Genomic DNA, 16,732 nt, shown 5'->3' with positions numbered 1-16,732 from the left:
ATTTCATTTTTCACAGGCCTAAATTCAGTGAATTACACAGGTGTTGGCGCAGGCTGAATTACACAAAGGCCTAAAAAAACTGAATTACACAGGTGTTGGCGCAGGCTGTTATGTTTTAACATTAAACAAATTAAATTTTTTATAAGTTAGTCATATTTACATACACTTTTATTTATGTTTTCTTATAAAAAAAGTTATTTGTAGAAAAGAGAAAGAGAAGCAACATTACGACGATGTGATAATGGTTGGAGGTTGGCTGCAAGAGCAGGTCCAACTATGTTTACAAAGCGTTTTTGCACCTTATCTAAAAGAGAAAGGGCATCATTAGAAGATCCATCCCAGATATGGCAACAGTATTCCATACAGGGCTGGATTTGAGATTTAAAGAGATAGAGAATAGAATCTGAAGTCAGAAAGTGTCGAGCTCAATGAAAAGATGCAACCTTAGCAGATGCTAATTTTGCAACAGATTTGATAAATGGTTTCCAATAAAGATTGGAAGTAAGAATTAATCCTAGAAGATAAAGAGTGGATGACTCATCGAGTACATTACCATACATAAATAAAGAAAGATCTAAATTATTGCAATAACGATAAGCTGAAAAAAAATTGAGTTCTATTTGCAGTGAAGTTCATCAGCCACTGAAAGCCCCATGCTGTAGCAGAAGTAAGTACGGAAGCTGGAGTGATACGAACGTTAAGCAATGGATCAACCTGTTTGTTTTCAATATCAGGTAGAATGCAACTAGTGGAATCATGAGATGATATTGATGAAAAGTTCTTAGCAAACAATTCAGCTTTGTCTTTAGCTGAAGTGACAGAGTCTGAATAATACAAGAGAGGTGGTATTACAGAATTACCCTTATTATTAATACTACTAAAGATTCTCCAGAAGTCACAAGAGCCTAATTTTTGAGATGAGATACGAGATTTCATGACCTGAGAATAGCAAGCTTTGGCGTTAGACAAAACCTTTTTACAATGGTTTCTAGCAGTAATAAACAGATTTTTTTTTGGAGAATTGTTCTGCTGATAGATATGGAAGTAACGATTTCGATTGGCAATCCCAACAGCAGAGTGTGAGGAAAACCATGGAGGAGAGTGTGGCTTGACCTGGAATCGTTGAGAGGAAATAAAAGATTCCATGCCAAACTGAATCCACAAAGTTATGAAAGAAGCACATTTGTCAACAGGAAAACAAAAGATTTTTACCCAAGAGCAATCACAAAGAAAATCACGGAAAGGGTCCCATTCAGCTTTAAGGTAGTTGTTAGAGGTATGATGATAGGGGGATTCAGATAAAAAAGAAGAATGAGATATTAGTTTTAGAGAGATCAAACTGTGATCCGAAGCACCTAAGGATAAATGTTAAGAAACTGAGCACTGACTATGATCAGAAACAAGACATAAGTCGAGTAGAGATGGTAAATGATTTGGGTTGTCTGGAAAGCAAGTTGGAAAGTTGACTATTTGAGTTAGGGATTGAGAAAGCCAAAAGTTGTAGGCTTTAATGCCTGCAGAATCACTGACACTAAAGCCAAACTATTCAGTGTGATGAGCATTTAAGTCACCGAAAACAACAACATAGGCTGATGGATAAAGAGAGAGGGCTTGGTCAATATGATCAGAAATAACATCAAAAAGAGTGCAGTTCTGAGATAAAGGAGAGCAATATAGAACAAAGAGAAAGGCGATAGAGTGACATGGTGCTAAACAAAAGCACATGAAAGAATAGTCTGTTGATTTAAAGCCAGTTTTACGATAAATGGATGAATTCTTACGAATGTAAATGCCCAGGCCAAGCATGTGACTATTGGAGTCTTTACGAATTAAAGAAAGATAACCATCAACACTAAGATCGCAAGATGAGACAGATGAACTCAAATTTGTCTCACAAAGAGCAAGTAGATCTGGTGAACTTTGCAAGAGATAAGACTCAACAGAAGAAAAGTTATTTTAAAGACCACGAATATTAGTGGATGATAGGTATAGAGAACTTGTGATGATGATGGTTTTTTGAGTTTTATAGTTTTTGCTACTTTATAAATTTTTAAATTTGTTGAAGAACTTGACTCAAAGCATAGATAGTACTCAGAACACTGTTTAATAGCCCAAGCATTTGTCACATTACCATTAATAACCCTAAGCCATAAGAAAGGGCTCCAATTGTGGCCTCGGCAAAGCACACCAAAAGGACAAACAGGGACACCATCCATATGCAACATGGCACTGTTAATACTTTGATATTTTTCAACTGTTGATAGAATCAGCCTCTCTGAGAGCTACCACAGTGTTCGGGAAACCTGACTACCAGCCAGCCTCAGAACCATAAAACTGAGTTATAGATCTATACACTCATTAGGAGATAATAGAATGAGTTGCCTAGTCATAAAAACAGAGACACAAGCAAAACCCATGAATCAAGAAGATCCAGCATTCAACATCCTTAACTGGAAACAATGTATTAAAAATACACCTGCGTCAGCCTAATAGATGAAGAAGGAGTGCATGGCTGGTCAACAGATAGAATCTGTTTACCCTGTAAGTCTTTGCCTGGAAGGCCTTCTACAGGACAGTAGCCGGATGCATTTAACATCTGTCCAAGATGATTATATTTATCGAGACACCATCTCTAGCCTTTACTCAACCAAGAGCCCCAAAGTAAGGGGTGTTTTAAGTTGGAGTTGGTATCTCCTAGCCTTTGCCTAAAAAGGCGTATCCTTGAAGGCAGCAGGACATGAAGCAGATTGTACTGGGTTACATGTTACCAGTAGCAGGATAACCTGACCTGACATATATATATAAAAATATATATATATGTATAAATATATATATATATACATATTTATATATATACATATATATATATATATATATATATATATATATAAATATATATATATATATATATATAAATATATATATATAAATATATATATATATAAATATATATATATAAATATATATATATAAATATATATATATATATATATATATATATATATAAATATATATATATATATATATAAATATATATATATATAAAGATATATATAAATATATATATATAAATATATATATATATATATATAAATATATATATATATATATATAAATATATATATATATATATATATAAATATATATATATATATATATATATATATATATATATATATATATATATATATATATATATATATATATATACATATATATATAAATATATTTATATATATATATTTTATAAATAATATTTCTGATGAACCTTTGTTGATGAAACACAGTGTAAAATGGAAAAAAAATTTTGTTAAGTGATTTTCTACTAATATATATATATATATATATATAATTGCTCTGTTCTTTTAAGAACATTGAGCACTCTATTGTGTAGAATACTTTTTAAAGTTGTTTATATATATATATATATATATATATATATATATATATATATATATATATATATATTTATATATATATATATATATAAATATATATATATATAAATATATATATATAAATAAATATGTACATATATAAATATATATATGTATATATAAATATATATAAATATATATATATATATATATATATATATATATATATATATATATATATATATAAATATATATAAATATATATATATAAGTAAATATATATATATATATATAAATATATTTATGTCTAAATATATATATATATATATATATATATATATATAAATAAATATATATATATACATACATACATACATACATACATACATACATACATACATACATACATACATACATACATACATACAGCCTTCGGAATTAGTAAAAATGAAGTCGGCAAAAAATTGCAAACATCAGGTTGGAAAATTTTTTTGACTATATAACATAGAAACAAGGGCGGCATTGTTAAATGCCAACCCTAATTCCGAGAGCAGATTTCATTTTACACTGTGTAAAATGAAAAAAAAATTTTTGTTAAGTGATTTTCTACTAATTTATAATTGCTCTGTTCTTTTAAGAACATTGAACACTCTATTGTGTAGAATAAATTTTAAAATTGTAAATTTATATATATATATATATATATATATATATATATATATATATATATATATATATATATATATATATATATAGCATAACTGTAAATAAAAAAACCTCACCTATGAACAGCTCCTATTCTTGTACAAGCAAGCATAGATGCAACAGCCAGTGGAGAGGCAGGCATATACAAACACACAACATCACCTTTTTTGACACCTTTTCGCTTTAAAGCATTAGCTATTTGACATGTCATTGCAAGTAGTTCACTAAAAAAGTTTAAAAGAAAACAGTTTATTGTTGATCTTCGAAAATATGTCATGATGTAAACCTTGTTATATTAAAACTGCCACAAATGGTCTACCACTATGAAAGGAATAAAAACTCGATTTGAATTCTGTCTCCAATAAATTTGTATTAAAATTAAAAAAAAAGTACGCATAAGAATCAAAAAACCAGTATTAATAAACAAGTTAACTATGTAAAAATGACACTTTAAATCTAGTTACTTTAAAAATTACAAGTATTTCTATCATTTTGTTTGGTACCTATATCACATTTTTTACATTTTGAACTTTTTATTTTATCATTAACTTATTATATGTATATATAATAAGATTTTTAAATTTAAAAATCTTATTATATATACATAAATGTATATAACAATCTGTCCTATGTTCTGCTGCCTTTCTATTTTGCTTTCAGATTTGCTTTTCTAGGTAAAGACTGGAAGAAATAAACTCTGATTTAAAATTCTTTTGCCTTGGGCTTTTGGTTGAGTAATCTTGGGCAAATGTTAACTGCATTCTGATACTGTCTTGTAAAAGACATCCTAAGCAAATACTTTAAGGGGTGAACATAAAAAGTAAAACCGCCCTAAACAGGAGAATAGTATTTATAACAACAAACATGACAACAGTAATCAATACAAAGACCAACCCTCAGAATTAGGGTCGGCATTCGGCAATGCCAACCTAACTGCTGACCTTAAAATTTTTAAGGTCGGTAATAGATTGCAGACCTTGTTTTTACGTTTTATGGTAAGACCTTTGTACCAAATTTTTTTTGTCGACCTGATGCCGACTACTAAAAGGTTGAGGTCAGAAAATTAATGCTGACCTTATTTTTCCTAATTCCGAGGGTTGACAAAGACAAATAAAAAAAGTTGTAGATGTAGAGAATGAAATCAGGAGAAAGATAATGGCAAGCATGATAAAGTGAAGCAATCTTAGCAGATGCTAATTTTGCAATGGATTGTATATATGTTTGTACATATTGTGTATATGAGAGGTCAGCAGTGAATGAGAATCCAAGAAGATGTGCAGGACTCAGTGAGCAGCTTGCCATTCATTAATATAGAAATGTCGACTACACTGTGATAGTTGTTGTTCAGCAAGCACTATAGCACAACTGTAAAAGCAAGCTGTTACAGTTGAGTAGTCAGCATATACAGATGTAAGATTGTCAGGAAGCTCAGTAAAGTAGATAAGAAACAATACAGGACCAACAATAGAACTATGAGATACTATTGATCATAAGAGATGAAGTTGAATATACAAATTTATTCATAAAATTAAGTAAATTTCATAAGCAAATTACTCTCGATTTAACATTAATTGAAAGACCAGACAATAAACTATTAAAAAATTATTAATCATTATTTGTATAAAAATATTATATATTGTAATAATATTAATATTTAAAAAAGAATCTTAACCATTTTTTGCAATTTTCAACATTGTTGCATTTTTGCAATTGTGTTGAAACAAGCATAAAAGTTAAACATAAATATTCAAGATTATATTGGAACTCTTTCTATTCAAAAGTATTCGTCTTGTAACAGTAGAGTTTTTTCCAACAAAGTACTAAGAGTAGTATTTGGGGCAAAAGGGTAAATTTGAGGGGTTCTTACCCTATTTAAGCATTTTAGATTATAATCTTTTTTTTGTATTCAAGAGTATTTGTTCTATAAAAATAGAAAAGAGTGTTTATAGAATCAGAAAAAAATGTTAAGAGTTACAAATGGGGTAAAAGGTAAATTTGAGGGGGCCTAAACCCATTTAAGCATTTTAGATGCTCATTACAAAAAATCCAAAAAAATTCAAATAATCTTTTATCCTAGAGCAGCATATAAAACTTAACACTTAATTCCACACTATTCAGCAATCCTGGGTCTTTTAATATACCTTTACAACTCAGTTTTCTTAACAACGACCTATAGTTCAGTGTTTGACCTATAGTTCAGTGTATGAAAGACTTATAAAAATCAAAAAAAAGTTTTTCGTTAAGTCAAACTTTTGTGACTGAGTATAAGTTACCATTTGCTAAATTAAAAAACTTCTTTTTATCTACCCAAGATTCCAAGTTATCATCCAAGTTTTCTAAAGAGCTTACAGTCAGTTTGCTGAACAATTTGAAGGATTCATTCTGAATTCAAATAAACTCAACATGGAGAACATTTCTGTAACTTTTAATGGAATAATTGAATTTAGTATTAATTTTTACATGCTGCTCTAGAGCAGAATAAAAAATTATTTGATTTTTGTTGGATTATGTACCACATATACATTAATATTGTTAATATTTTGAAGTATTTTTGTTGTTTTAAACTTTGTTTAAATTATTTATAATTTGATTTATACAAACTTTTTTGTAATAGACATCTAAAATTTTTGAATGGGTTTAGGCCCCCTCAATTTATCTTTTGCTCCATTTGTGACCCATATAATTTTTTTTCGATTTTATTAACACAATTTACTCTTAATTTTACTTGGATTTAAAAAAAAATTATTTTCTATTTTTACGAGACAAATACTCTTGAATAAAAAATGTTTCATTTGATTGAAACAACATTTGAGTGACATGACATAAAACCTGGTGGTCTCTTTGGCCTACAGTGATTTTAGTGTTACTATCTAAATAGTTTTTCACTCTTCTTCATTTCCTGTAACTTTTCATTTAACTTTTAACATTTTTCATTTAACAGTAACATTTCCTGTAACTTCAAGAGTTCCACAAGGTCTATCCTTAGCCTTATACTTTTTCTTTTTAACATTAATGATCTCCCAGGAATTCTCACATTTAAGGTGGTATTGTTCACTGATGATACTACCATTTGTTCTTGTCTTGATAAAAAGCCAACACTCTCTTATTGCTTGAAGGGGGAAATTGAGCTTTAAAAGGATCTCACTTCTGCTACAGCATGGGACTGTCAGTGGCTAGTGAACTTAAATTCAGACTCAATTCACTTTTTAAATTCAAACTCAATTTTTTTCAGCTAATCATTATCACAATAATCTAGATCTTCTTATATTTATGAATGGTAATATACTTGATCAGTCATCTACCCTTTGTCTTCTGGATTACCTCTTACTTCCAATCTTTGTTGGAAATCATATATCAAATCCATTGCAAAACTATCATTTGCTAAGGTTGCATCTCTTTATCATGCTCACCACTTTCTTACTGCAGATTTTATTCTTCATCTCTATAAATCTCAAACCCCTCCTTGTATTTCATACTGTTGCCATATCTGGAGCAGAACTTCTAATGATGTTATAATGAGCGCTGCTCCAAAGAGCTAGTGTCTCTTGTGCCATCTACTAAAATTCATTCTCGTGTTACTCATCATTCAATAAAGTCTTATCCTTTTACTGTGACTATTCCTAAGTGCTTTAAAAACTCTTATTAATCTAGTTTTTTTCCTCGAACATCATTTCTTTGCAATTCTCTCCCTTTATCTTGTTTTCCTCATTAATCTCTCTTTTTGATTGCTTAGAATAAGCAAGACAAAAACTCTTTTTGACAGGTAGCGATCTTGAATCTGATCTTACTTTTGTAACAGATTGGGGCTCACAGTGGCTTGTAACTTTTAACTCCAACAAAACTCAGTTATTTACTGGAAATAATTATCGCAATACAGTTGATGTTTCTGTATTGATGAATTGCAATCCACTACAGAGTCCTCTTCTTTACCTCTTCTTGGATTATCGTTTACTACTGACATTTCATGGTAACCATATATACAACTGATTGCTAAATTAGCATTTGCTAAGGTTGTTTCTCTTTATCGTGCTTTGCATTTTTTAACTCCTGATTCCATTTTCTACCTCTACAAATCTATTTTTTGTCCCTGTATCAATTACTGTTGTCATATTTTGGCTAGTTCTTCTAATTGTGTTTATTCACTTCTAGACAAGGTCCAAAAACGCATTGTAAATGTAGTTAGACCCACTCTACCTGCAAAGCTTGAGCCTCTTTCCCATCGTCATAGAGTTGCATCTATTCTCTTTTCTACAAATACTATTATGGCCGTGCTTAAAGAAGCTATCATCTTTAGTTCCATCGACTAAAACTCATTCTTGTTTCACTCATCATTTAGCCAAGTGTCATTCACTATATCTGTCCCTGCATGCTCTGAAAACTTTTATTTATCTAGTTTTTTTCCTGCACTTCAAACCTTTGGAACTCTATTCTAATTTTATTTTTTCCTGACTCATACAACCTACAACTTTTGTCTTCTGTCAACTGCTTCCTTGCTCTATAACTCTATTCTTTATTTTCCTAATAACTCCCGACTTAATAGTGTGTGCTTGCAGCTTTGTTGGGAGTAAATTAAGATAAAAATAATATATATACATATAATTTGCAATTTTTTAAGTTGATTTTTAATTAAAGGGCTTATTGTGAAACAATGACAAGCCACAAAAACAAATATTTGAGAAAAATGACTTTTAAGTTTTATTTAAATCTATAAAATCAGTGCCTACAGTAAGATGATTTTATAATTATAGCTCCAATTTTAAGAATTATGCCTTAATATCTTTTGGCTATTGCATATACTATTTATGATTATAAAAATGATAATAACTCATTTTTGAAAAAAGTGTGGCTTGTCATTGTTTCACAATGAGCCCTTCAATTGCTATCTTGCTTTATAAAATTCATCTTTTCTCTTGCAGTAACTTCCAACTCTAATAGTGGTTGCTAGCAGAAACCTTGTTTGTCAAGGTTTGTGCTTTGGAGTTAAAGAGTTGAGAACCACAACCAAAAAATAGTAAAAATAAAAAATAAATATAAGTAGCCTCCTTAAGTATAGTGGCCCCCACAGCCTTGGGGAGGTGAAAAACATAAAAACTTGAAAAAATGAAAAATATAATGAAAGGGCAATTTTAAAGTCTTGGAGTTAAAGTTTATTTTCTGTATTTTCTGTACAACTTTTTCTGCACGCTGATACTGCACTTTCTGTACACAATTTTCTATTACTAACAGAGATCATCTAGGTCATATTTAAAAAATCTGGAAAACTTTTTGCAAAAAAAAAGGAAGGTCATTTTTTAAATTTTTTTAGCCTGTGCAATTTTTTTTCCTGCTATTTAAAATTAAAACTAAAATAGCAGAAAGAATGTATTGAATAAATACTAGATAAAATAATTAAAGAAAAACTGGTAAAAAAAAGAATTTTTATAAAAGTTGAACAAATGAACAAAAATGTTTTGTTGCGATTTAAAACAAAATGCTTTTAATTTTTTGGCAAGCGTTTTATTATGCGCTGGCTAAAATTTTTGCGGGTGTGTGGGGCGAGCGCGAAAGCGCTGCTAAACAGAAATGAATGGCATATATTTTCCTTGAAAAAGCGCTGGTAGGATGATCATTTTTTAAGTTAGACTGTGCGTTTTAAAAAATTCATTTTTTTCTGCTATTTAAAATTAAAATAAAAATAGCCGAAAAAATGTAATGAATAAATACTAGATAAATAAATTTAAAAAAAAAAAAAAAAACTGGTAAAAAAAAGCATTTTTCATAAAAGTTGAACAAATGAACAAAAATATTTTGTTGCAATTTAAAACAAAACACTTTTATTTTTTTGGCAAGCGTTTTATTATACGCCAAAGTTATATGCTAAAGTTTTTGCAGGCACGTGGACAAGCATGTAATGACTTAAGCCCAAAAGCATTGGTTAAATGGAGAAGACTGGAATATATTTCTTCATATTTGTCCTAATTTAGCTTTAAAGTGATGGCTTTCTCAATTTTTTAGAAACTTTTCTTTTTGAATGAAAAATGACTGAAAAAAATAAAAGTATATATTGCAAAAATACATATTTAAATTTGTATTTACGGAAAACTTTTTTGTAACTCTGGAAAAACTAAAAGTTGAAAAAATTATTTGGCATTCCAGATATATCCAAATAAGATAACCCCCTTTACTAATCAAAACATAAGAAATTTGCACAAGCATTAATCTTTTTTTCAACATTGAAATGAATTTTTTTAAATAAACATTTGGAATTTTATTTTTAATTTTTTTTATAAAGATCTAGATAAAAATAATTATTGTTAATCGAAAATAATAATTAAAAAAAAAAAAAAAAGAAAAAAAAAAAGTTTATTTAATAACATTTTGTCAAAAGTAACAATCATTCATATCATAAAATTTTGACTGGAAAACTTTGAAAAATTGATTACAAATCTAAAACTAAATGAATTTTTACTAGATCTAAGCAATCTTATCTTAAAAGTTCATTTTATTAAAATATGTGAAAGTCTTTAAAATATATGCCGCAATCTACATACTATAATTTATTCAAGCGCGTTTATTTCTAAAGAGTTTTAGTAAATGACATCATTGTAGAACTTTGATAAGAAATCGAAAATTCTTTTTTTTTTTAATCGAATTATCGAATTTTTTTTAATTATAATAGATTACTTAAAAATTTGTTTAGTTACTTATTATTATATAAAAGTTTTCTTTTCATTATAAATTACTGTAGAATGTCTTTAGTTATTTTATTTTTAATTTTCGCGAAGTTCGCATAAAAAGTATGAATAAAATATTTCAGATATTTTAATCTCGTCTGTTGCTTTAAATTATTTTTGTGTTATATTTATTGTTATACATATTGTTATATTATATAATCAAGAACAAATAAGAGCCATATTGTGTTATTATAAAAAGTTATCATTTGACAAAGTTAAAAATCGTGAGTAATCCTTGATTAAAAAAAAACATCTTTAAATTTAGTTCTAAAATAAAGCATCGCTAACACTGTAAAATTTAACTCATAAAAGCGTATTTCGTTGAAGTATTGTAGAAGTATTTAATGCTTATAAGCACTTTGCATTTCTTATTGTTCAATGGTGCATGTTTAAAACTTATTAAAAAGTTCATTTGTTTAGCTTTCTATTGGCATATAGTTTGTTATGCCTTTAAAAAGATTTTATATTCTAATTTTAATTAGTTGTCAATATGTAATCCAAATTTTATTCAAAAGATACGCATTATGATTTTTGTTTAAACGGTTGGTAGCGAAAGAGTTAACCTTATGGAAGTTTAATTAACAGCATTTATTTGTTAAACTTTTCATCGGGTTCAAATATACTCGAAATTTTTATTTAATCATGTGAAAATATATTTAATGAACTTCATTCTGTAAAACATGTATTGCTTATTTTATTTTATTTTTAAAATTGAACAATTATTGGCCAATATAACAATAAAGTGTAACATTATAGAATAAATTTTAAAATTGAAATCGTTTAATGAAAAACCTTTTAATCTCAATATTGGTAGTTTTTTGATTTGTAATTTTAAGAGACAGGTTTTAATGTAAAATACTTGCCAAATACAACAAATATCGGGAAATTTAACCTCTATTGTACTCTTTTAATGAAACTGCTTTTTTAACTTTTTTATATACTTCTCTTTTTTCTTTACTATGCTTTACTTTTGGGATTTTTTTAAACTATCTGTCCATAAAGAGAATCTATTGATATACAGGAGTTTATTCTTCTTTTTGATATCATTTATAGTCTCTTTGTTAAGAAATATTTTTCTGTTACTATGATTAATTTTTACTAATAGAATAGATTTTTTACAAGCTGTTTGGTAATGATAATTGAAAAGCTCACAACAATCATTTATATTCTTGTCCAAGAAAGAGCACTCTGATTTATCATGTATATAGTTTTTATTTTAAATAATTCACCTCCCCTAGGCCGAGAAGGCCACTACAGATGAGGAGGCTACTTGTGGTTATAACCCTCTCTCAACTCTATAACTCCGAAACACGAACCTTGACGAACAAGGCTGCTGTGCGGAGAAACAAGTTGAGCGCTCGAATCAAACTTGGAACCTCTCGCTTATGAAGCAAGCACTCTACAACTACACCACAACTGCATTATATATTATAGTTTGATATCTCAAAAAAATTTCCTAATTTAAAATTTTTTTAAAGGTGTTAGGTCTTGCTTACATCTTTTTCACTTATAATATATTGCCGAGTTATTATGTGATGTCCTTGCTTTATGTTACCTAAAGGAGCTCAAAGTTGAATCCATTTAACTCTATTGGCATTATTTACTATTATTAAGTCTAGTATGTTTATTTCATGACCGGTGGCTCACAACCCCTTGATTTAAAAAACATTCAAGACAATTTACAAAATTTTCAGCTTGAGTACCAACTGATAGTGCTTTGTTAAAAAACCATCTAATTGTGTTATAATCAAAATTACCTGTTATTATGAGATTTGTAAAGATTTTTTTTCAATCAATTTTTTGGCATCTTTTATAATATTTATAATTTTCTCATTAGTAAGTTCATTTGAGTTCGGCGGCTTGTAAATGCAACCTACTAAAATCTTTTCGATTCCAAAATTTAGGCAAGCCCAAACTTGTTCGGTATCTATACAATTTATAGTTGGCAGGGTGACTGCATATGAGTTCTTTACATAAATTGCAACCCTTCCTCCAATTTTTTTATTTTTACAATTACAACGATAAAATACGTAATTTTCTTTAAGTGTCAGATAGTTCGTTCAACCAAGTTTCTGCAATGTAGATTAAATCTTAATTGTAGAAACTTGGTGTCATCAAGGCATATTGAAAATATGCCTTGATGGTGTAACGCAATTTATCTATTTTATTATTTAAGGATATTAAAACAATTTAAGTCAGATTTTAAGTCTGGTTTAAATTTATTTTTTGGTTTATGCGGCACTTTGTTTTTAATTGAGGGATATTTGTTTTCAAAACTTTTAACAGACAATCATAAATAAATTTAATAAAGTTTTTTATATTGTTTGAGCCAGGATAATTATATTGGAAATTTGATGATGTCATTCCAAATCCCATTTCTATAATCTTTTATGTTTTAATTATCTAAGTCATTAAGTCGATTACGTTTATCTATTAATTGTTTGAAAAAATATCATTGAGTTGGTATTAAATCATAATTTATATAAACATTTTTGAAGTAATTACTTTTTCTTAATTGCTCTGCTGTTTTAATTACCGCAATGCAAACACTTTGCTTTGAAGTTTAACTAGTATCGGGCTTGGATTTTTATTATTTGTGTTTTTTTTAAAACAATGAATTCTTGCAATTTTAAGGCTAACAGCACCAATCTCCTCAAACACCTTTAAAACACACTTTTATCGTCCAATTCTTACTCATTATTATCAAGTTTATTTGACTCTGTCATGCCAAATATAACAATATTTTTTTCTTTATGTTTTATATCATTTTGCTCAACTGTCATTGCACTAATAACATCAACTGCAGGAATGTTAGGTCTGTTTGCCATTTTAAAAAGGCTACTAAAACTTTTTATTGGATTTTCTTCATTTACTTTTTCTTTAATGCATTGTTCTTAACTTCAACTAAACTTAATTTAATCTCCAAAATTTTAATCTTCTCTTGATGTTCTTTGATGATTTCTTCTTGCAACTTTTCTACTTTTTTGATTCGTTACATTAACTCAGCAAATTTAGTTTTTTGAATCATATTTTTGAACCAAGTAAATACGATATATAAATTTCCAGATTTTTTTAAAATAGTAAAAACACATCCAATAACTACATAGTGTGATTTTAAACATGAAACAAAATACAAAAAGATAAGATCAGCTTACAGCTGCTTTTTGAGGAGAAAAAATGTACATCTTCTGGCTCAGGACAAATTAATATCACCAAAGAACACAATTTTTGCAATGATTAAGTATTTACATTGATCATAGAGATACAATAACTAATATTAGTGATAAAATAACAACAACAGAGATACAAAACAACAAAAGCAGTGATACAATAACAAATATTGTAGGTTTACCTTTGTCATGTATGAGTAATGGAAGTAATAAATGATGATGAACCTAGTAATCAGATAGAATTAGAAAAAGAAAATTCAAGTAACAATACAAGTGTGATAAATTTGTTTTATAATACACATAAGTTTAATACTAGTAATCAACAAACATTGTTAACTGAAATAACATCTCTATGAATATATAATAAAACAGTTGAAAAGACCTTTATTTAATGAAAACTTAAACTACAAGATGCAATATTCAGTACTACAAACAATATTAATGCAACATTAGGAGTTTGTGCACCTAAAGAAAACAATAATATTATACATTTTTGTAAATCTATTTTTGCATCAATCAAGAGATTACCCTCTAAAACTCAAGAAGTAACTAAAGTGAACATTCAGCCATATTTAGCTGCTCTAGAAATTCCAGATATTGTTGCCTGATATATAACATTACCAGTTGTTTAAAAATTTCAACATTTTACATAAGTGTTACATTTTATTTTAAGTGTAACGTTTTACTTTAATGTTAACTATTATAGCAGTATATTAAAAATATTAAAAAAAGATTTTTTCATTGTTCCTGCAAGATTGTGTCCACAACTAGTTACAACTAGTTAGTTTTGTTGCCATGACACAACTAGTTAGTTTTGTTGCCATGACAAAGACCCACTTGGATGATTAAAATATTCTGTGTTGATCTTAAAGTGCTAGCACCGGTTGTATATATTGATTGTTTGTATATCACGGTAAAATATGTAAACCATTCTCCAGGATTAGCTTCACAAGAATTTGTTTCTTAACCAACAAACCCAGATGGTACATAGTGAATACCATTGTTGAGCCTTGAGTAATCATGTAAACAAATTGCAGCTTTTATGATGTTTTCAATAATTTCAGGGGTTACTTTTATTGGACTATTTAGCGACCATAATTCTTAACCTGTTTTTAATTGTCTGTTTAGTCCTAGATAATCAATATTAAAAATACGCTTTTTGATTGTCAAGTTTTTACCAGAAAAAGGCTTCATTAAGTTTTATTGCAAGAATAACTAGCACTAGTGGTACTTGTGTGCCATAAGTAAATAAGTTGTTCTTAAAAGCTTTACCCATTTTACTTTCATTGAGTATTAAAACATCATTATCTCTTCCATAACTACCTATGTTTACCAAAGTCAAGCGATATTTTGCATCACATATGGCTGGCAAAACCATACCATGATGAATCAAAAAATTTGTGTTTTTTTAATTTATTCTTATTTTGCATTGTTCTTAGAGCTAGTAATTAATTGTAAAGTGTCAGCTGGCAGTTCAGGAGACAATATTTTATACTACTTTCCATTGTTCTAAAAATAATTTTGGTTCATATAATTAAGAGTTTATATATTATTTTTATCTAAATATAATCTTTTTTTAAATATTAATTTATTAATTAATTAAGATAAAGTTAAGAGAAACATTCTCCATTAGTATTAAAGCTGTTGAGCAAAGTCTTCGTTTTGCCAGAAGTGTTGCGAGGCACAAGCGCCAACTTTTCATTTTGACCAAGGGGGTGAATGGAAATGCTAGGAGGCAAAAATTTCCTCCTAGCTTTTCCGTCCTTACATGAATAATTAAAAATATGGTTTTTTTTATTAACTTATGAACTAACAATTTTTATAGCAAAAATATTGCTTTGAATGGTTGTCTTTCTTACAAATTTATTACTAATCTTCCCCATATCCAGAATATCCAGTTCTTTATTGCGACAATTGATAATGGGCAAGTGATTTAATCTCTTCTGGGTCATTGTATTTCTTAAGTATGTCTTCATTCTTCTTAGCATAGAAAATGATCGCTCTGTAGTACATGTTGTTATCGGAACTCTCATAATTAAATGCACAGTTATAGCTGATAAATGAATCATGCTATTTTCATGACATTTCAAATTATTTAAAACGTCTATGAAAGACGATTTTTTTTCCTTCATTGGTTCATTAGGTTCATATAAACCAATAAGTTTCAATTCCTCTTTTAAATCTTCCCACATGGCAGAATTAAATTTTTTTTCTTCATGTTGTAACAGGTGTTTTTTAATGCATCAATAATATCAGTGCATGTTTTTAAATGTAAACTTTTACGGTATTAGCTCCTTCCAAATGTTTTAGGATGCTACTAGTAATTTTCAACATAATAGATGTATCTGTCTAATCCAGTTGAAAAAAATACTGAACTACATTATTTATAGGAATTACAAAATTTCTTTTCAGAACTATGTAATACTGAAAAAATGAGGCAGGACCCTCTTTTTTTTTTAAAGCGATGTGTATCGCAATATCCATTGTGTAGGACAAAATGGTCGCATCAAGCATTATTGAAAAATATTTAACCTTCTTAATTTTGGCAGTAATAACTATGATTATTTTGGATACTACTATTTCAAGGAAACTGTTTATTATTTCATGCAAAATCCATTTATATTTCGTTCTCAGTAACCAAGAACTCAATTGTGAAACATCTGTAGCTCTACCTTTTAAAAACTGACTCAAATTTCTGTAGCTCTACATTTTAAAAACTGACTCAAGCTTCATCTGTATGACCTTGTCTTGCGAGTAAGGCAACAGT

At 28.3% G+C, this 16,732-nt stretch overlaps 1 protein-coding gene across 1 annotated transcript in view; it reads right to left on the bottom strand.

The window, feature by feature from the left end:
- LOC100203904 (acetyl-coenzyme A synthetase 2-like, mitochondrial) overlaps window positions 1-16,732 on the bottom strand; it is a 63,243-nt gene that overhangs the window by 24,997 nt on the left and 21,514 nt on the right. Inside the window, exon 3 of the mRNA XM_065806285.1 lies at window positions 4,160-4,306. Within this exon, the coding sequence (XP_065662357.1) occupies window positions 4,160-4,306 (147 nt within the window). The remainder of the gene's footprint in view (window positions 1-4,159; window positions 4,307-16,732) is intronic.

The sequence above is a fragment of the Hydra vulgaris genome, chromosome 09, assembly GCF_038396675.1.
Source record: "Hydra vulgaris chromosome 09, alternate assembly HydraT2T_AEP".
NCBI classification, from domain to species: Eukaryota; Metazoa; Cnidaria; class Hydrozoa; order Anthoathecata; family Hydridae; genus Hydra; species Hydra vulgaris.
This window is presented reverse-complemented; position numbering and strand designations above follow the sequence as displayed.